Source organism: Nipponia nippon, unplaced genomic scaffold (genome assembly GCF_047370975.1).
Source record: "Nipponia nippon isolate SJK-2023a ecotype South Korea unplaced genomic scaffold, ASM4737097v1 scaffold_7, whole genome shotgun sequence".
In the NCBI taxonomy this organism is placed as follows: Eukaryota; Metazoa; Chordata; class Aves; order Pelecaniformes; family Threskiornithidae; genus Nipponia; species Nipponia nippon.
Genome location: NW_028262391.1, coordinates 22,951,360 through 22,973,818, shown reverse-complemented (window position 1 = coordinate 22,973,818; position 22,459 = coordinate 22,951,360). Strand labels below are relative to the sequence as shown.

Genomic DNA, 22,459 nt, shown 5'->3' with positions numbered 1-22,459 from the left:
CCTAATATCCAATCTAAACCTCCCCTGGCACAACTTGAGGCCGTTTCCTCTTGTCCTATTGCTTGTTACTTGGTAGAAGAGACTGACCCCCACCTCTCTACAACCTCCTTTCAGGTAGCTGTAGAGAGTGATAAGGTCTCCCCTCAGCCTTCTCTTCTCCAGACTAAACAACCCCAGTTCCCTCAGCTGCTCCTCAGAAGACCTGTGCTCTAGAACCTTCACCAGGTTTTCACCATAATTCTAGGCTTTAAACCATTTTTTCTGACTGCTTCTCTACAGACTCTGCAACACAATTTCCAATCCACTGTACAATCAAACATTTTACAAAAAAAAAAAATGTGGACTGTAGACTGTACTCCAAACTACTGCAGTTTGAGCAGCTCAGTCATTTTGATACCTTGCTTTACAATGACAGTTGTATTTCAGAGTAGACAATAGGCTGGATTGTCATATGCAGCACAACAGCTGTACCTCTTCCACTCAGGGTTGTTTGAACTTGCAACTTACTTCAGTGGGAATTCAGAGACCAGAGCCTTCCACTCACCCAACAAGAATATGACAGAGGTCCACAGCTGTTTGTTTAGAATGCAGTATTTCCTCCTGACATTTTCACATACACTTGTAGAGCACAACAAGGTTGTACAAACAGCAGGTAAGCTTCTTTGCTTTAAACAATGATTGTTTATGCCAATTAAGCTTTTTAAGGGAAACACTCTAGTGTAAACAAGTGACGTATACAGATACCATTGAAGCCATTAATTTCTGTTCAAAATTACCCAAAATGCAGGTCTGCAGAATAGAAGTAAAGCTGGAGCTGGTGTTAACTTGCCAGTTTTATTCAAGGCACATTTAAAAAAAAAAAAAAAAAAAAGAGAGAATCATCACATTTATGCATTTGTAAGTTCAGTAGATGGTAATCATAGTCTGAAGCCTCCAATGGATCACTCGAGTAAAAAAGATGATTGTAACTGGTGTATGAGTTATTTCTTTAGGCAGACCTGTTTAATTTTCTGAGTGTGGTAGCAAAAACTTTGCTTTCAAATTTTCAAGAGAAAACACAGCAGAAAATGAAAGCACAAGGAAAGATTTATTACAAATCAATGAAGATAGGTTCATGTGATTGACATTGGTCTAATTTTTTATCTGCAGCTATTTAGATGAAGGAGTATTCCACCCTTCTCTTCCTCCTTGTAAGGATGAGTCAAAGTATTTACATTTTTATGTGGAAAGGCAACCTTTTTCTTCCAAAGCTCAAGATACTTCATTGAGGTAATTGTAATAAGTCTGGTTAGGACAAAGGAAGAATTATGTTAATTCCTTTCTAGGGATAAATACACACTAATAAATGAGAATTAAGACAAAACCCTGATCTGACATCCACTAATTAGTCAAGCTCTAGTACCACACAAATTGCAACTCTGGGGCAGTAACTTGCCTTGTTCAGCATCACATTTTCTCACCATCACTTGTGAATAGCAAATCACACATGCCCTTAACACAGAAAGAAGTGTCTTCTTGACAATATCCAGGCTTACACCCTGCACAAAAAGGGCTCACAATTTTACCAGCTTTAATGCCAAAACTATTCTTGTCCCATTGAACACAAAGAATGTCTTTCGCGTTCCTCCCACTCCCTGGGGAGTTTGCAAGGACTCAGTTATAACTAATAAGGAATTTATTTTTATTATGTACAACAACTTTTATTCCCCCCAAAAGCAAAAGCATTGTACCCAATAAAAGTAAAGTTATACATGGAAAGATAGGGAGGACTTCAATAAAATAAAACTAGCTGCAATAAACCAGCGTGATTTTTAAGTAGTAAAGATCTCCAGTGTACCGTGCTATAGTGCTCACAGACCAGGGAGGAAAGAATCCATCTGAAAATACAGAAGGAAGAATACCTTCTACTGGCTAGGACTAACTGTGCTAGGGATGAAACGGACTATCAAAACATACTCTACTGTTTGTATCTTACTCAAAAGATCAGAATACCCAGTTTTATATCAAGTCTGCATGTAAAGTGATTAAATTCTTCAATTCATGGTAATCATCATCATTCATCGTCATGTAGCAGGAAAACAGACAGATTTTCCTTGCCTATTGTATTCTGCAGCATACTGAAACTTTGTGCTATTAATCCTGCTCTGCTTGATCTCCATTCATTTATTGTTGGTTCATAGATTTTTTCAGATCAGCCAGTGAACATGAAAAAAGTTGACCAGCAGCTTCTTTGTGTAAGAACACAGAAGCAGGTTCACAAACAACAGGGAACAATGAGACATTTTTTTCCTATTTGAAACAAAATTATTTATACTGGCTTTCCTACTCTGCTCCTTTGATATTCCAGTCATCAGCCAAATTCTTTATTAGAATTGTATGGCAACAAGATAAAAATTGATTGAAAGAAAAGCCAGCTGAAGGCAGACAAGTGAAAAACAAAGGGAGAATCATCATTGCTGGAAAGGAAGGGTCAGATGTTGGTCATGGAAAGGAACGGAGTTATATGATACATATCACTGAATGAAACTTAGCTCCTTAATTCACATAGGCTTGGCTTGGGCCCAAACCTATGTGGTTTGTATTTTTTTTTTATTATATAATGAGATTATGTAAAAAAATTTGAAAGATTACAGGGATAAAAACATGTGAAGCCACATAATTTTGTATGACACTTCAAGAGCATAAAGATACAAAACACTGCAGGATAATATTGAGCCACATTTACATTATTAATAACAAAATAACTAGATGCAGCCTTCTGTGACACCGATTGTTAACTAAAAAAAGGAAAACATCAAGCTAGCCAAGCAATATCCAATATACACACAGTCAATGTAAAAGACCTAGATTTGTGACATCTTGAAGTTTCAGTCTACTACTTCAAGCAAAGCATTCTGTGTTGCACTATCAGTATTCTATTGCAGGTTGCTCCGGTACCATTGAAAGCACTGCAACCTCCTGGGGGAATCCCCTGGAAAACAACATGTTCATCTCAGGAGGTGAGCTCAGTGCCTAACATCTTAATTAAATGGAACAGCTTCCAGTATTCCTTGTTCAGCGCAAAAAAAAAAAAAAAAAAAAAAAAGGTAGGATTCAACATAAGGAAATCTCATGAATTAATTTACTAAACTAGCCCTTTGCATGTGTATAGCCTTCTTAGGCCTATGAATCTTGAAGAGGTTAAAGTATTAAAAATTAAGCCTTGCAACCAACATCCTAAAAGTTATGCATCAAATCTCTAGCACTGCAAGGTTAAGTTACTTGCTGAGGGCCATAAATCAAACTGCAGTTTGTTTTTCCGTTGCTCACTTTGAACTACTGAGCAGCTAACCATAAGAGGATAAAGGAATCATTGACCATTGTTTAATGTTTTGTTCATTTATAATCCTGCTGTTGTTACAGTATGCTTTCTTTAAATGCCTCAGCTATACACTGTTATTTCTACTCCTGAAGCTTTATAACAGCTTACTCTTTCTCACTGTTTGATACAGTTATTTTTAACCTAAAAAGGATTTCATCCTGTGATATGTTTTCTTCTTTAGTTCTTCCATCTTAGTGTCATAATCATGCTTTGGAGCAGACTGCTCTCATAGTAAAATGCTGTAGACAGTACTGAGAACAAATGAAACCCAAATTCATCCCATTGTCATAAGCTTAATAAGTTAACACGTTTAAGAAACCATATGTTTTAGCATTGCTACTTCAGTGAGAAGATGGCAGCAATCAGGAAAACTGTCATGATAGGTCTTCAAATGCAAGAACCAAATGCAGAGCCAAATGCAAATTTCTTTTACATACTGTTATTATCATTCAGTATAGCGTTTCTGGTTTACCTGCTGTTTTAGAAATACCTCCTTTTGGATCAGAACAGATTCCTGTGTAAGCCAGACTGTATGCTACTGATCACTTTTGTTTGTTTAGAAAATTGCAAATTCATTTTCCTACTTAGAAAGTTTTATCATTCAGGCAGAGAAGAGAGGGAGAGAAAAAGGCTATGACTTAAGTGACTGATTATATATTCCCACAAGTAGTACCTGCTGCAAGTGAACTGCTTGTAGATATAGCATACACTGAAGTTCACCATGCAAGCATTTCAGCAAATTCTTATAAATAAATTTAAAGAAAAGAGGATTCGTTCTGTAAAGTTTCTTAAATAGAAAATGTACTACATTTATTTACACCAAGTAATGTGGGTACATTAGTAAAAAGTCTTCAGAAAATACGTTCAATTTTTTGATATATACTTCTGAGTATTTTCCAAAAGATGGAAGTTCAGCTTTTAGACCCCAGCCTATGAACTTGATAAGCATTTCTATGTCTTGAAGTACCATTTTGCTCTGATAAAATAGTCCCTAGAATGTGCCAACAGGTGGAAGTTTTTCTTTCTTGTTGCTAAACTATCTTGCTACAGCATGAATGATATTATCCTTCTATTTGAAGGAGGCATAGGTTAAAATCCCCAATAACCAACAGCAACCACCACCAAACTGAAAGGTCCATGATGTCTATGGAGCAGGTATTGAGACAGACATGGAGCACAGTAGCTAGTAACTACACAGTATTTTCTGCAGCCAACAATGAAACAGCAAATTAAGTTAATTCCATTATAATCACCTCTAACTGTAAGCCCAATGATTGTAAATACTGCATCATTTTTCACTTACAACAGCATTGATGCATTTAGGTCCCCTACTGTAATCAATAATAAAAATACTTTAGAGAAAAAATAATTTACATAATTGGTGTAGCAACCTAAGCATTTAGGCAGAAGCATTCACTCTCTAAATCCCTGTTAAATAATTGAATGAAAAACTGTCAACAATGGAAAACTGTCTTCTCTCCTATTGTGTTATGTAAAGTAGGACATAAGACATGTAAAGAGAGTCCTATGCATTTCCAAAACACCAGGCATAGAAATATCCAAAACTTAAACTGGGAACAGAAGAAACAGCATAAGGAGCAGTCTGTTACGCTTTAAAAAGTGGGATTTCCAGTGAGAAATACTATTCATCTGACTTGTGCTTCCTTAACCTTACTACTGATGAGAAAACTGGTAGAAATGAGCCTCATGCAATTACACAAACTTTTCTCTGATATTCTCATAGAAGAGGTGTATTGGGTCTGTGTGGCAAGGTTTTGGTAGCAGGGGGCTACTAGGGTGGCTTCTGTGAGAAGCTGCTAGAAGCTTCCGCTATGTCCGATAGAGCCAATGCCAGCCAGCTCCAAGATGGACCTGCTGCTGGCCAAGGCCAAGCCAATCAGCCATGGTGGTAGCACCTCTGTGAAAACATATTTAAGAAGGAGGGAAAAAAACTGCACAACAACGGCAACTGCAGCTGGAGAGAGGAGTGAGAATATGTGAGAGGAACAACCCTGCAGACACCAAGGTCAGCGAAGAAGGAGGGGGAGGCGATGCTCCAGAGCAGAGATTCCCCTGCAGCCCCTGGTGAAGACCATGGTGAGGCAGGCTGTTCCCCTGCAGCCCATGGAGGTTAATGGTGAAGCAGATATCCACCTGCAGCCCCTGGAGGACCCCACAGCGGAGCAGGGGGATCCCCAAAGGAGGCTGTGACCATGGGAAGCCCACGCTGGAGCAGGCTCCTGGCAGGACCTGAGGACCCATGGAGAGAGGAGCCCACGCTGGAGCAGTCTGTTCCTGCAGGACTGCACCCCATGGAAGGAACCCATGCTGGAGCAGTTCATGAACTGCAGCCTATGGGAAGGACCCATGTTGGAGAAGTTTGTGGAGGACTGTCTCCTGTGGGAGGGACCCCACGCTGGAGCAGGGGAAGAATGTGAGGAGTCGTCCCCCTGAGGAGGAAGGAGCAGCAGAGACAATGTGTGGTGAACTGACCGCAACCTTCATTCCCTGTTCCCCTGCACTGCCACAGGGGAGGAGGTAGAGAATTTGGGAGTGAAGTTGAGCCTGGGAAGAAAGGATGGGTGGGGGGAAGGTGTTTTAAGATTTGGTTTTATTTCTCATTACCCTACTCTCATTTGATTGGTAATAAATTAAATTAATTTCCCCATTCTTTTGCCTGTGATAATAACTGCTGAGTGATCTCTCCCTGTCCTTTTCTCAACTCATGAGCCTTTTGTTACATTTTCTCTCCTCTGTCCAGCTGGGGAGGGGGAGCGATAGAGTGGCTTTGGTGGGCACCTGGCATCCAGCCAGGGTCAACCCACCACAAGAGGTAAGCATACAGCAAGCATGGCGGCACAAAGAAGAGTAAAAAGCAGTTACAAACCTGAAAATACAACTGAAAGTTAACAGTCCATGACACAATAGTTCCAGTGCTAATTCAAGTGCAAGCTTAGACACACAGCAAGCAGCTTTGCTCAAGAAGTTTTTTCACCTCTGCCGTGCATGTAGGCAGGCATATTCCCCATCCTCTCTGCAGGGGTATATAAGCAGCAAGCACCGTCTTCAGATTTCAATTAAAGATGAAGTGTTTACACGTGTTGTTTTCCTTGCTAGGAGCCCTTTTTTTCCTCTTCACAAGTTCTTCTAAAAAGCACTTTTTTTTTTTTTTTTTAGCATATATTATAAACCACCACCTCAGCTGGTGAGAAGGAGAAACTTATGGGCTGAAGGAGAAACTTCACTCCTTCCCTGATTGCAGGGAACTTCTGCTTACCACAGCGTTAATTCCCTATGCTATCCACTGCCTAAATCCATAAAGCCTTTTCTCTCACATCCACCCGCTTCATTTGTATTTTCTCCTCTTCCCCTAGGCAATGTAAGTGATAGAGCGAAATTATTTTTTTTTTTTTAGTTTTTTTCCTTTTAAGCAGAGCCAAGTTATTAACGCATATTTCACTGCTCAGCTGGACCTCCTAATAACCTAGTTACTGCTTAGAGCCAGGCTAATCAAGAGAGGAGTCAGGACATCCAGCAGAGAACCAACACAAGAATGAAAAATAGACTAAAAAGTGAGGCTGAATCTAGGTTCTATGGTCAGGTAAGCAGATACACCAACAGAATAGCCTGAAGGAGGGCAAGTGCCTAATCACCAACTCACCAATTGACTACAGACCTGGACAAAGATTTGGCATTAGCAAGCTTGGTACTATTAATTTACAATTTTGTAGTAGAAAACGATTTTTATTTTTTTTTAATGAACTCAAAGAAGTTTGGCTGGTTTGTGACCATAGACAGTTGTTTAACACGCAGTCCAGTACCTTTGAACACAGTATGGCCTTAAATTTATATGTGTTGGTTTGCAGCTGCTACATTTGTTCTGACTAACACTGCTTTAGCTGAAGTGCTCAAGCTAAAACATTTGAGTTTCTTCTCTGTAGTCCCAATAGCAGCACAGACACACCTCACCTTAAGGAGATGAACACCCTTACTCTGGGAACAAGCAAACTTGAAAAGACAGAGCCTAAGGAAAAAACACCCAGACAGGGCATGTGAGGGGAACTGAGACTGAGCCAAACCAGCAACAAAAACACATCAGGTGGAGGAGATGCGTGCAGTCACCAGGAAGAAGCACACGAGGACTGGAGTGGAATCAGCCAGAGACAAATCATACATAGCTAGTATTTCCAATCATTCTGTAAAATGCTCAAACTTTTATTTGTTCCAAAGAATGACAGGTCTTGCACTGTGACAGTAATATATAAGACAACAAGGCTTCACATAGCAGGAATAAGAAAATAGGTTGTGGAAGACCATGCATGCAAACCCATAGTAACAGTATGCTGCTGTAGTTTCTTAATATCTATGACAAATAGATCCTCTAAAGCATTTTGTAGCGATTCACTTAATACCTTTGAGATCTGTGCAAAGGGGCATGAAATGCTGTGATTTCTCTGGCACGCAAGCACTAGAAAGCCCTTGTTCTGTGGGAAATGTGTCTCATCCAAAAGGAGATTTCTTAGATTTTCTTCTAAATTGTGTAATCTTAAATTTAATCTCGTCCAGTACCTCTTCCAACATCTTTCATGTGTTCTCAAAAAAGAACTTGTAAAACCACTGTGAATATTTCAGATATTTCTCTATATTCCTTGGGTGAATTTTATTAGGCCCTGATACTTTGAAAATATTAGGTCTGTTTAAGTGTGATATAGCTTTCTCCTTTTTTTGTTTTTATTCTAGACAGTTCTTAGCTATATATTTCTGGTGCTAATTGTGTTACTATGTGATCTCAGTTAAGTTTTTTAATGAAGAAATACACAAAATGTCATTAGTGAGTCCTTTCCTTTGGCATTGTTTGCTATTAGTTTTCACTCTGGCTCAAATAATATGCTCCCCAAATACAATATTTCTCATTTTCAGTCAATCATAACAATTGTAATTTTTGTAGTGTATGGTATTTAGAAATAGTTCTGAAGTCAAAGAGAATTTGAATGACTATAAAACATAAGTTAGTATTACCTAGTCAAGGGAGTGACTACATAAATAAATCAGATTATACTCTCTTGTATCTATAAGGAAAAAGTAACAAAAGAAAATTTATTTTCATTTTTCCTCCATTTCTTTATCCGTGGGTAAAGGCATATGGACCTCAGTGTGATATACTTCTTATACAGCTTTAGAGCAATGAAGAAGCCTTAAGTTTACCATGTCTTTGTTGCTCTTCTGCTTTACCAGCTGCTAATCTTGATAGCAAACCATCATCCCACCTCTGGTCTGGCTGCTGTCTCTAATGTGCCTCCATAGCAGCTAAGCCATGGCAAACTTTCTACTCAGAAGAGGTAGAGAGCAGTTGTGGAGATTTGTATATCAACTCTGCCTTTTTTCAGTAGAAGCCATCAAAATATTTCTGCTGCTTGAAACATAAGGCAAAGGTGGCCACTTGGCTACAGGCAAAGTGTTGAATGAAGGAGGAACAAAGCTCATGAAAATGATAAAAAACCGAATGCTGTAAACCCCACTATTTCTAGGCATTCCCATCACTAGGAAATTGCCCTCTAACCTGTTTTAAAGTGATGGTGAAAACAAAGAGCTAGAAACAGAGACTTTTCTCATGAAGAAAGGACAGTGATGTTTTTTCCCTTCTCTTGCTACCTGTTGTAGGCAAGCCATAGCTAGCCAGAAATAATGCTTTCAGAAGCAACTCTCAGTTGTGAATGCATCAGTTTGGGGTTGTACCTCGTCAAGCTTCTCATGTTTTATCCTAAACCAGATACTTCTATGTGCTGCAGTCAGTTAATCTCTTAAATCAAAAAAACTACTGTGAAAACTACTGTGAAAAAACTACTGTATACTTTAGAGAGTGAATCCTGCTGGACTACATGGTTTTATAGGAAGGGTGTTTCCTTCCCCATTCTAAGGGAGATAACAGTTCCTCTTCCTTCTCTCCCTGACTCACAAGCTTGTCTTACACCTCTAGGAGCACTTGAAGGCAGCAGCAGTTTTTTTGCTGGTTTTCTATGTAGTAACTGACAGAATGAACACACTAAAAGAAATCTTTGATACCATTAGCAGACTCAAAAAAGAACAATAGTCAGGTATTACTTTAGTGTGTTAAGAGTACAAAATACAAAGAAAAATTGTGAATTATTTTCATTAGTTCTGTCTCTCTAATTCGAGCTTGTCATCATGTCCTGTGTAAATACAGAAAGAAAAAGTACTTTTATAAATAATAAATCTATTATTTATGTAGTGTTACTACATACACTAATCAAAGGTTAAGCCACTGATAATGTATGGTCTTCAAACTTCTTTCTGCACATTACTAATCATTGTGCAATCTCAAGTTTGTGTTAGAAATATCAGTATTAGAAATATCAGTGAGGTATGTGGAGGTAGAGCAAAAGGGGGAAGAAAGAAGAAAAAGACAACAATCATAGCTTATCTTACAAAACAGAACAGAACAGGATAAACTGCCAAATAGAAAATATTATACTGAGTTATTTGATACCCAATGGAAGTACATGACCACATCTAACTAATCTGAAGTAATTTCAACCGAACCCCTGTCCTCACTGCACTGTGCTTTTCTTTCTCTCTCTCATGTTTGTTTTTTTTTTTTTTTTACTCAACACCTTGCAGGGTCAAGCTTATTTGTACATGAAGTCCACCACATCACAGCCTGCCTATCACAAGAGCTATGATGAAAATGACAATCAGATCAAACCACAGCAGAGGCATGGGGGAACATGTTTGCAAACACTATTAAAAGTCTGTCAGTTTGATTGCAGCTATTGCATCTAATTCAGTTTCTCTGGCAGCCAATCTGATCTGATCTTTCAATATCTGCTAGAGAATAAACATATTAATGAAATGGGACCATCTTAGAACTGTCTGCATACCTACAGGAACTTACAGAGAGGGCCACCTATACTGGGAGCAACACAGGAATGAGGCTGTTGATGAAAGTTTTGGTAAAGCAAAAACCGGAGCACTAAAGATAGCAGGAAATAAGTTATGGAAATTATATGGGGCAGAAGGCAAAGTTGTCCAAGATTCAGTAGAAAAACACAATTCACAGAGAATCAAAGAAAAAGAAATATGTTGCTCAGAATGTTTATATGCACAAGTTTCTATTAACCTCTGTATTATGTTAAAATGGAAAAGAGCATCCAGGTATCAGCACGTGGCACACAACATACTTTTTGTTTCTTTCCTTACTCGCCCACCTTTCCTTCCTCAAAAAACTCCACATGTATTCATGAATGCTTTGCAAAAGAAAAGGAGACAAGCATCACAAGATACAGTTTTTTCCAATGATCAAATTCAAAACCCTTTCAATATCCCCAAATTAAATATGCACAATAAAAAAGCATTATCATTGATTAAACTGGAAAGGCAAATAGAATAAATAACACCCATTAAAGGTCTAGGTTATACTATGGAAAGCCGTTCAGCACACACTTATGCATGTAAATCCAATTGACACAATAGGCTATAACCATTCCAAAGAAACTATTACAGCCCATCATGTAAGTTGTTACACATAATGACACAGCCATTATGATCTGTAGGGCTCTGAATCAGTGAATGAAAATTTCTTTAGGTAGAACAGACTTTGAGCAAATAGGCTCAAAGGAGCTGTGACAATAAACTACGTCAAGACCTATCTTAGTAGCTCCCAGTTATGCATTAATCCATTAACACAAGTTGAAATGCTAAATTTTGGAAAAATTTAGTTACCTACAGTACAGAAGCCAGCATTAAAGATCAGTACTCTTGAATATGTACCATATGGATATCAGTGTCCTTTACAGTTTCAAGTAAGAGAATAAGCTGTTTCAGATGTCAGTTGCAGATACCTCTTAGAGGGTAGATTTCCTTTTCTAGAACCATAGAATCATACGATCATTTAGGTTGGAAAAGACCTCTACAATCATTGAGTCCAACTGCTTCCATATAAGCATTATAGTAAGCACGCAATATTAAGCAGCTCACACATTCTTTACATGAATTTAATTTTTATTTAAAATTATCATATCTATAAATAGGTAAAAAATGATATATGAGTCTTGGAATAAATCAACTAAATGAAAGAAAAAGGTGCCTAATACAAAGTAACTAAAGAATAACAGAAATAATATGTCTGATATTGCATTTATAGGAGAGTGGCCAGCTTAAGGAAGGGCAAGAAACACACTGGGACTCAGTGGGAACAGAGGCTGGTCCACAGCAAATGAGCAATAGCACTGAACCTATGATTCAAATCTAGTTCTTTTCTGCAGGCCTTGGGGAAATGAATGCCATACATTGTTCAAGAGCATAAATAGTGGCAGACAAGGGCTTAAAATAATTAAGACAGTTACAACGATATGCTTCAAGATGCATCTTGAGTGTAAGGTTCTTTCATGTGTGCTAGTTATGCTTAAAGTCTTATAGAAGCCTGATGAGAAACCTCTCACTATTGCTGGTTAGGGCCTGGTTCAGGTGGTTTGCTTACAGCACCTAGCTGAGCTGACAAAATGCCTATGAAGTGTGTGGTCCCAGTGAGATAGTGGCCTTAGGGTATCTAATTCACATGTATAAACTCCCCCCCATGCAATTAATGAAGAGTGAGGTAAATGCTTTCAAGGAATTCAGGAAGAACAACTATAGTTATTGCGATGTATAGATGATGTAATCACTATATCAGGTACCCGTGCATAAAATTCTGCCTGTGTCCTCATTTGAATACCTCACTGTGACATCATTTTCCAATTAGAATGAAGTGCATTGCCCCAGCACAGAGTTTGACCCAACAGTCAGAGCTTGAGCCCTTTTGAAGCTCAGTTGCTGTAGTGCGCGGAGAAGCTGAAAGGATCAATGAACTTTATTGCAAGTATCTGACAGAGGGATGGATGAAAATGGGCATCCCTGTTCGATCTGGCCGTGCTGCTCAAACTGCTGTTATCTGACTCAGCACAGCAGAAAGGAAGGATGCTGCTTGTGTTGGCGCTTCTTTTTTACCAGTGAGCAGAACTGCACCTGTTTCCCATGTCCACATAGAGACGACAACAAACCTTGCCAGTGTTGCCACTGCTCCTGTGCAGAGCATGCAAATTGCTGGTGGTGCTGCTGCTCTTGTTCAAATGACCCAGACTGCAAATGCTGCTGCTGCGGTGGAGAAAATTCGGCATGTGAGTATTATGAAAGCAAGTGCTGCAGAAGCTCTGTTGATGAACCACATCACTCAAGAACACCAGGAACTGTTCAGTAAGTGGAGTTAAGAGCTCTTAAAATTTCTTGGGGTTTTGTTTTTCTAATTTACATTATGTCTTAATGGATGTACTGCATTTAGAAACATACGACCTGTTCGCATGTTGGAGCTATTTTGAATAACCACAGGATATCATTCTTCTGATAAACAGAAAAAGTAGTTTTATCTTGATATTAGTGAAATCTTATGCTCGTTACTCTGACTGGAGCAAAGACTACTCCAAAACATTGCTGAATTTGTAATTAGGACCACCTGATTTCCAGACAAAATCCATGAATGGCTAATAGATGCCTATACATCCTCACAGTGTAAAAGCCTATGTAGCAACAAGAAGGAAGACATACAGAGAACCTTAAAACAAGGCGGAAAACAGGAATGTGTTTGTAGCAAGGGGGCTGCAGGCAAGGATACAGGGAAAACTGGAGTAAAACAAAGAGCCATAAAACTGCTGTTAACTGGAAGTGGAAGGAGGCAGTTACATTCAGAATAAGACAAAAAGGAGACAAATAATTATAAAGGCTCAAGAAATGCTGCACAGAGCATGGAAAGAAGGCATAGTAACACTCTTAGAAGATAAAACTGGAAACCAGAAGGGAAGGGGCTGATTATTAACTATAGAAATGCTACACCAAAGAGCACTCACAAAAAGGTATGGGGTGGGGTGGAGGGAAGGGGAGGGCAGAAATGAAGTTATCAGAACTCCAGACTGGAATAGTACCAATCTGAGAGGAATTGACAGGACCTCTGGAAATGCACACTTAATTCCTACTTAGGTAAACTTTGAAGACCAGAAGGAATCCTCATAGCAACAGAAGATTCTATTCTCTTTAGTTTATTAGGGTTTTCTACTATTGTTTAGAGTGACAGAAAAAGCAGATAACATGATTGGACATTTGGGGAGAGAAGGTGGGAAGGAAAGCAATAAAACATGGATGCTAAAGAGAAGCACAGCAGAGGGCCACACTGTAAAGGCCTAGAACCAGGTGCCCATCTTGAATAATGATGCTCATGTCAAGGCTATAGGAAACATTCAAGGAGGCATTATAAAATTAATATTGTATTTTTAAAAGGATAATGTCCACAGGCTAAGAGGCTGGTGAGGACAGGAAGAGAACAGGGATTAGCACATCCTGAAAATCAGTCCTCTTCTAAAATAAAACAATAATAATTAAAAAAAAAATCCCCATTTGAAAGTCTTTGCAATTAATATAAAGAATCAATTATAGTAAGGCTGCTACTAACACTAAGAATAAACCTAATTCATTCTAGAAATCAGAAATAATTCAGAAGCGAGTGATTTCTTAATAGACTAAAATTTAAGATGATCATATGTATATGTGTGTTATTATGTTAAGCAGAAATGTCTTCAATACTTTTTTGGAAATGGTGAAACACTTAGTTGTGATACTTTCTTGAGGAAATATACCATCTTGAAAATGCAAAAGAAAAACATTTTGACATTTATTGTCTTAAGTTTTCATTGAAAATATTCTAAAAATATTACCAAAGTTGTTGTAAAAAAAAGCACTTAATACCCCCTGAAACAAAATAAAGCGTTTCATTTGAATTGCACAAAATACTTTTCTTCACTCTAGTTATTTCGTTCCATTTTGAAAAATAATCAAACAAGAAAAGGAGGCAAAATACATTTCATTTTGTACTAAACCAAGTTACATTCTTCTTTTCATTTGGCCACCAGCAATAACTCAACAAATTCATACAGACTTACAATGACTGAGGTCTCTGTTTATTGTTGTTGTTGGCAACAGTATTCAACACATAGTGAAATAACTATGAAAAAAAAAAAAAGAATGGATTCTTGGTAGTGATAACCCAATTATTTAAATAAAATATCCAGTCAGAATAAAAGGATGGTTGTTATGCAAAACAGAACTGCTTATGTGTTATAATTTTGTGTCTTAGATGGTACTCTAATATTCAGATATTTTTGTCTGAGTTCTTGGGATTGCTTAGGGTTTTTTTTCTAATTTTATTTAGGTCAAAAGATGTCATGTCAAGATTTAGAACTAGGAATAACGCATCTGTCATCACACCAGAAAGGAACGTCTCCAGCCACGCTTTCCGTGACCAGCTTGCCTGTCCACTGTGTAAGCAATTGTTTCTCCAGCCATTTATGCTGCCATGCAATCACTGCGTTTGTGAGAAGTGTATAACTAAAAGCAAGACCAAAGCTGAAGTAACTGAAGACTTTTGTATCATCGTATGCCCAGTGTGTAGCAAAGCACATTGCCTCCCCTACACAAATAAAATTCAGCTGAGGAAGAATTACCTCAGAGCAAAACTAGCCAAGAAATACATGCGCAGACATGGCTTTCTGAGGTGGAGATTTGATCATAGTGAAAGACCAGTCTACTGTGAAACTTGCAGGGAAAGAAGAAGAGTGGCAACCAAAAGATGTAGAACATGTGGAATTAATTATTGTAATGAATGTCTGCATTTAAATCATAGCAAGAATGGTGCTCAAGACCACATTTTTACCAAAGCACATCAAGAAGATCATGAACAGTGGCGCTGCTTACTGCACAGCAACACAAACCTCTCTGAATACTGTCTGGATGACCACGAACTGATCTGTGGGGTCTGCAAGAGCTCACTGCACAATGATCACCAGACTATTCCCTTGGCAGTCGCGTGTTCAAGAGAGGCTGCTTCCCTCTTTGATACAATTGCAAAATTTAGAAAAGGTTTGTATTTCTGCTGCTTCTCACAATTCCCTATGCCTCCTCGGGAAAGAAACTTGAACATATGGTTGACAAGCTATATTAATTCTCTGCACAACACGAGTCAGAAAGGTGGTGTGTTCCCCCTGTAGAAACACAAAAGCAACAAGCCTATAATTGTGGCGTCGTGAGCCAGACTCAACTATTAGAGAACGAAGGATCTGTATGTGGGATGGGAACAGAAATGTGCATGTAGGGAGGGGAACCTTTGTTTCACACTGCAGAACCCAGCATGGAATGAACACCAATTACATCTACAGAATAAAATGGTGAATATTTTTTAATCAGAAATATATGCTTGAAGAGGAACTGCTTCTTCCCCTGCTGGCAAGTTATGAATTGTCCCTCTTCAGTTTTATGCTTGTGCCCATGCTGACTAAGAGGCAAAGCTGTCACATTTTTCTGAGGTAACACAGCAATGTCACTCCTTTTAACTAAGACAATCCATAGCAACTAAGGGGCTGAACACAGACTAAGATTTTATGAATTTCTTTTAATTCTGATTTTTGCATGTAACTTCACAAATGTTGGGGACATAATGAAGTTGCATGGAAAATAACATTCAGAAAGGTAAAAGTGAACTATGCACAATGAGAAACAGCTGGAAGCATTAAATTCTCAATTTTGAAACAGTCTAAAGTTTGAGAAAATAAGTGATGTAGAATATTTGTGCAGGATTTTGTAATGTGACATTGTTTCCTGAATGCCACTGGAATTTACTGTCAGCATTTGGTATTTTTGATTCTGTTCCTTCATGGTTCACAATTTTTAGTGTCAGAAGAGTTACTCACACCTTCACATAACGGCCATCAAAGGAATCTACTGTCAGCCACAGACATAATGTGGGCGATGCAGGTGCATTTGCTGCCATTATTTTAACTTCATACTGGCATAGTAAATTTTCAAAGATAATATAGAGCTACAATAAATTAAGTTTCAGGATTTCCCATGTAATGAAATAAAAATAATCAAGCCCATTTGGGAGGACGTAAATTTGAGTAAGTGAGGAAATAATAGTGAAGTAGCAATTAAGTGCCAAATTTTATACACCCAAATGTGAACATTTTAACCCAAACAACATCCCTCAGGGCTTACTAGCACCAGATATGAGAGAAAAATACCAGAATCCTTATTCTTGTCCCACATTCTACCAAACCTGAACTTTTTTTAAGCTAAAATCTATCATTCTGCATCTTGTAAGCACTGTATTTTAGTATGAATTTGCAACTACTGACTTGATATTTATTGTTTTTACAGTACGTCAAGGAGCTGATAATGATCTAATGGAAGTTACCCTGTTAAAAAATAATTTCAAGACCTATAAGGACACCAAAAGGAAGGAGATCAGAAATGGATTCTTAAAATTACGTATGGTTCTTCATGAACAAGAAAAGGAGATGATGGAGTTGCTTGAAAACATTGAACTTAAAAAACAGAAAGACATTTCAGAATACATAAACTATACATCCAGTCAGCTATCATATATGGATGGCCTTATTCAATACTCTAAAGAGGCTCTTAAGGAGGAAAGCCAAGTTGTGTTTCTGCAATCTGCACACTGCTTAGTGAAAGAAATAGAAAATGCTGTTCCTTCCATTTTCCAACCTAGTCCACGTCTAAGAGAAGATCCCTTAAGAAAACTTCAACTCAACTTTGATCAACTTTTCTCTGTTTTACAGGGACTTGTCCCATCCCTTAGTGGAATAAAGCAGTCAGAAAGCACAGTAGAAAAATATCCCTATTCTTTTAACCCAGAGATAATGGTTCCAAGGCACATTTCAAGTACTCATGAATCCAAGCAAGCAACATTGTTCCGAAGCCCATCTTTAAATTCTTTGTTTGATTCAGGTGTGCTGTCTAAAGACGCTGTCAGAAGACCGAGCTCTACACCTCCCCATCATCCTACACAGAATAATGAAGTATGTGCGTACCAGGATACAGCTCGTGAAACTCTGAGAAAAGAAAGAAAATATCAGATTGTTAACTTTTCAAGTCCAGAACCTATAGACAATGAATCAGTCCCAGTCCCAGTCCCAGGACCTGTTGTTATATACCAGACTTTTGTTTACCCGAGGTCTGCCAAAGTAAGACATTAATAAATTCTAAATATATACAAGAGACCATTATATTTTCAAGCTGTTATAGAGTCTGAACCCATATGAGTTTGAGTAAATAAGACTACAATATCAGTTCAAATACTTTATTTGTAGGAGACAATGTATTTCAAACCTTTTAAGATAAACTGAAGCATAAATTGAATTGTATCACAATCCTACTGTAGTCAATAGAGTTGTTATATTATTATAAATGTTATATAAATATGTTACATGGAAAGGTCCAACGCAGAAAGAAATAGATGTACCATGCTTTTATTTAAATATGTGTACATCAGATCAAATAATTTGATCCTGGTCTTGGCCTTCAATGTGACAACATCATATCCATGTAATTTTCCTCATTATACATTTCATAGATGCTAACAAGATCAAGATGCCAGTTGCATAAAATCCCAAGTGCATGTTGCAAAGTGCTGACTGCTGTCAGCCTGCATTACTTTTAGTGTGTTAGAAGAGGGTACTATGAAATTCCCAGGAGGAAGCTTAGCATTTTCCAAGTAAGACCACAAACTGCATATCTTCTACATATATTTCATGCTATGGTTGGAATTTCAGCTGCACTGGCATTTCAAAATTAAAATCTGCCAAACAAGGGCCTTCCAAAAAAGCAAAAATGAAAATGAGCAAAAATAAAGAGTACTTAATTGCATACTACAGATTTTTGTCTCTTCACAGATTTACTGGACTTGTCCCACAGAAGACGTGGATTTCTTTGAGGTGGAATTTTATGAAGTTGCTGGTATTGGTCCTGATAACATTGCCCAGACACAACTAGCTGGCCAGCTAAGCAAAATACAGCAGCAGAACCTTGAGATACATAATCTGGATCCAAATACAGAATATCTTTTTAAAGTCCGTGCTGTCAATGCAAGTGGTCGAGGAGAATGGAGTGAAATCTGTAAGGTATTGTAGATTCTTCCTATACTTCATAAAGTTGCCTTTATTTTCTTGCCTCCACAATTGTTTTTTACCCCATCTATTTATAATGAAGAGTGCTTAAATGGAATATTGCTATTCACTTATCTAGGTAAGTTAGGTAATAGTTACACTGGATTTTTCCATACGTTGTTCTTTCTAGCTCAGTTTGCAACTGCTTGACCGACATAGAATGTTTCTCATTTTTTCTAGCAGGGATGTTGTGTCATGATTACATCAGGCAAGCCACTGTAATTCGTATTACTTCAGGACTGAGACTGCCTTTGCACTAATCTCTCTGAATACACAGAGTAAGAGCATGAAGAGTCAGATCCAAAAGCTTTCATGCCAGAACAAGGTGTCAATCATTAAAAGAGAAAGACAAACAGAAAATTAAGAATATTCTTTGACATCTTTGGACATGAGCCTCCTTTACTGTGGCTTTAGAAGAGGAGGAAAAGTGTTGCAAAGATAAAAGTTAAAAGGAGTAGGAAGGTATTCAAAAAGGTGTCAAAAGTTAAGACATTTAATGAATTCACTTTAACACCCTTTAGACATTCCAAATCTCTTGCTGAAGTCACCTTTAGTTTTTTATGCTTTGCTGAAAAAATACATATTTAATTCATGCTTGATAAAGTTTCAGTAAAGGGTGTATTGAGGAGCTGCAAGGCATAAAATGCAGATGGCTTCCATGAAAAGGGTAGGTACTATTCTCTGGTTCTAACTGCATTTCACAGCCGTTTCCTATATTGGTTGCACCAAGTGCTGTCCCTTTGCAGGTCTCTTGTCCCTTGTCACATGTAGAGAGTAAAGTCTTTGAAACAGCATTCAGACATCCCACTCACTTTGCAAGGTTTAATGGCAAAGGGCACCTTCCTGAACTGCTCCACTTCCTATACTTAAAACATTGAGCACAATAGTTTCTTTATCTAACATGTTGGAATGCTATATTGATTTTTCTTCTGAAAATTGTTCTTTCTGCACACAGCCCAGTCACATTAATATTCCAGAGAAACACAAACTCACTTAACATCTGGTGTAATTTACAGAAGTAAAGTTTCATGGAAAATGAAAACGAGAAAGCATATATGACAGACTTTTATAAATCTCCTTTTTAAACAATAACTACCTCTGTTCCTTTTGCATAATATCAGACCATTTTACTTTACCAGTTACACTACACAGAAAGCTTGGAAGGACTTTGTTTAAAAGAAAATATGGCATTGGATTTTAAGTAGGGGATTTAGTCAGAGCAGTATCATTCTTCATGTGTAACAGTTACTAAGTCTACGAGGGAATGTACATGTGATGGCTGTGACAGGTCACAGGAGCCCAGGCACCAGGCTATGAAGAGGAAGAAGGTGACAGAAAGTTTTGTTAGACAGCAGCTACTATTTAATTCTTTGAACTAAAGCTGATGCCATGCCACTGACACTGCAAAATACCAAGTCCCACAAAAAAGGTTATGGAACCATAAGGTGTTATTTAACATTACAAGCAGATTTCCCAAGTCTGTATGCAGCCCTCATAAGCAAAACAGAAAACTGTAGTCTCTGTGCTTCTAGGAGTGAGGGAATTTCTCTCTTCTTAGCCCAATGGCATGGTTGTTGGCTTACAGCTGAATCACAGCTTCCTCAATTTCAGCCATTTGTCAGTGTGTGAAACACCATGGAAGTACCACTATATCCTTGTTATGTGATCGTAGAAGCTGCTACAGATGGCATGAAGATGGCACTCTTTGCCCAAGAAGAGTTCAATACAGTTGACTCAATATAGGCTCCTAATACCTCAGGAAGTGCCCAAAGGTGTCTAACATATCTGCATAGGGCTGACAGATGACACAAGACTTGGAAGATGCACTTCTAGAGCAGCAACTAGGAAGAAGGCAGGTTACCCTCAAACATTGAAACTGGCAAAAGATATTCGTGAATTTGGCAACTGGATCCTAATTTAAAAGTCAATTGAAGGAATTACACTGCACTACCCTGGGTAAGGGAATGAACAATATACGGGATATGTTTGAGTATGAGTTGAGGTTGTGGAAGATCCTGGATGAATGACACAAACTGCAGGCTGCCTTGTCAACCAAACTGCTGTATTTAACAGCCCTGGCAAACCACGCAAAACTGTGCTACAAGGCAAGTGACAAGGAATCCTCTAAGGATGGAATTCAATGCTCCCTGGAGACTTTCAACAGAGTAGGCAAAAATCTGCTGCCCCAGAGATAAAGGATTTGGCTGCATCTGCCATGGGAGGAGGAATGAGAAGCACTAAGGATGCAGTTAGAAAACCAGGAGGGGAAAATGTTGGAATTCCGCAATCCTTGCTCTAGTTGCTGCCAGTACTACCACTCTTGGAAGAGGTGCTCCTCCACCCCTTCTTCTCACAATGACAGCAGCAGCCTGCAGCCATTCACAGTGGTCTGCCACAAATGCCAATAGACTTTGTGTTCCTTACCTTGTCTCTTGAGACTGTCAGCCACAGAAACAGTGATAATTCTAATGCTGATTTTGTTACTTTTTAACTTTTCATCATACTCTTGTCAATTAAACCTTTGGAAGGAGATTTTTCAAAATTACCTTGGAAGCCAAATGCAAAATGACTTTTAATAGGATGTAGGCTTCTAAATCCTGTAGTTATATCGGAAACTCTTTCCCTAAATGGCCAGCTGCCAGAACCTAATGGCTATATATTGTATTACTCACTGTAATGTTTGCCACCAGACAACTGCTTGCCTTCAATGGAAGTTTTTTTAAAGAACTCAATTTTGATTTTGCCTCCAAAATAAGTACTTAGACTTTCCAAAGTTTAACATAGATAAGACAGTTTGACTGCTTTGAAAATACATCTGTAACTGGTAAGTTCTTTTGAAAACAGTCACTAATTAAATCCTATCCCTAAAATAATAAATACACGTGCATCTTCTGTACTTCAATACATTCTTGTTTTCTACTTGCAGATAATCACTTCAGATGAATATAGGAAAAATCGAAGACAGGTGGGAGAAGCAGAAGAGTATTCGGGGTGCTCTGCATACACCAAATAGATAGACAAAGAATGAGACCAGGGATTCTTTTTTTTTTCCTTGAAGAACTGGAAAATGTGTATGCTTTCTTATGCAATATCCCGTTTTCCACTGAAAACAGCCAGAGATCTAACAGTGAGCTCTTCAGATTATTATTGCTTTCTGGCAAATAATAATAATAAAAAAAACCCTACCTTTTTATTTGCTTTTCTTTTTCCAGCTGTAGCACCAAGACCTAAGGAAAAGGCTATGCCATGCATAAAAATATAGTATAAAACCCATTATACTTGAGGGACCTTTGCAGCTTCAAAGGAAATAACTTACATATTTGCATTGTAAGTTAACATTCCAATTACTCTTCCCTATGAGACCATTCAATACCAGTTCATGAAGAGCTGCAGGAGCCTATATCACACTTTGCATATTTTTAAAGTGCAGAATAAGTTACTCTGTACATATACACTTTTGGTCTCAGCCTCACTCAGCTGAAGTACAATGTGCATACACACGTAGAAGGACACTGGCAACAGGCAGGACAAGAGGCACAAGAATGAGGGCAGACAAAATTTTATCTCATTATGCACTTACTTAATAATGGTTAGGTTTACTTGACTGTTGTGAAGGTCCCCTATGTGAGTTGCAGAGTATCAATTTGTTAAAAGTAGCTGCAAATAAGATCAGGAGAAGTCACAACAGCTCTGATCCACTGAATGGGAGTTACTAGATCCACAGCAAGTTACTGTGTTGAAATAATCAAGAGTAATAACTAACGTCCTTCTCTTTACAGGGATGATCTTGCACAGTTCCTTTCTTTCACTTCAGCCATACCAGCCGGGTATGCGTATCTAGCTAGCTATCTATATGTTTCCACACACACATATATGTACTTATACACATCTCTCTCCATGCATGCTTGCACATACACACACGCACATATGTATTTAAACACATTTACAACTCCCTTTACCCCAGTCCTATCAAGGCATTTACATGGGAATGGAAATAGGACCAGAACAAATCTGTTTATGGAAAATCATGTATTATGAA

General features: G+C 38.2%; 1 protein-coding gene across 1 annotated transcript; it reads left to right on the top strand.

Annotated features, from left to right (window-relative positions):
* Positions 1-12,251: 12,251 nt before the first annotated feature.
* Positions 12,252-21,433, top strand: TRIM42 (tripartite motif containing 42). Its single transcript, XM_009460485.2, has 5 exons — positions 12,252-12,610; positions 14,613-15,319; positions 16,613-17,439; positions 18,148-18,375; positions 21,347-21,433. The coding sequence occupies exons 1-5, from the start codon at positions 12,252-12,254 to the stop codon at positions 21,431-21,433; spliced, it is 2,208 nt and encodes a 735-aa protein (XP_009458760.2).
* The last annotated feature ends 1,026 nt before the right edge of the window (positions 21,434-22,459 follow it).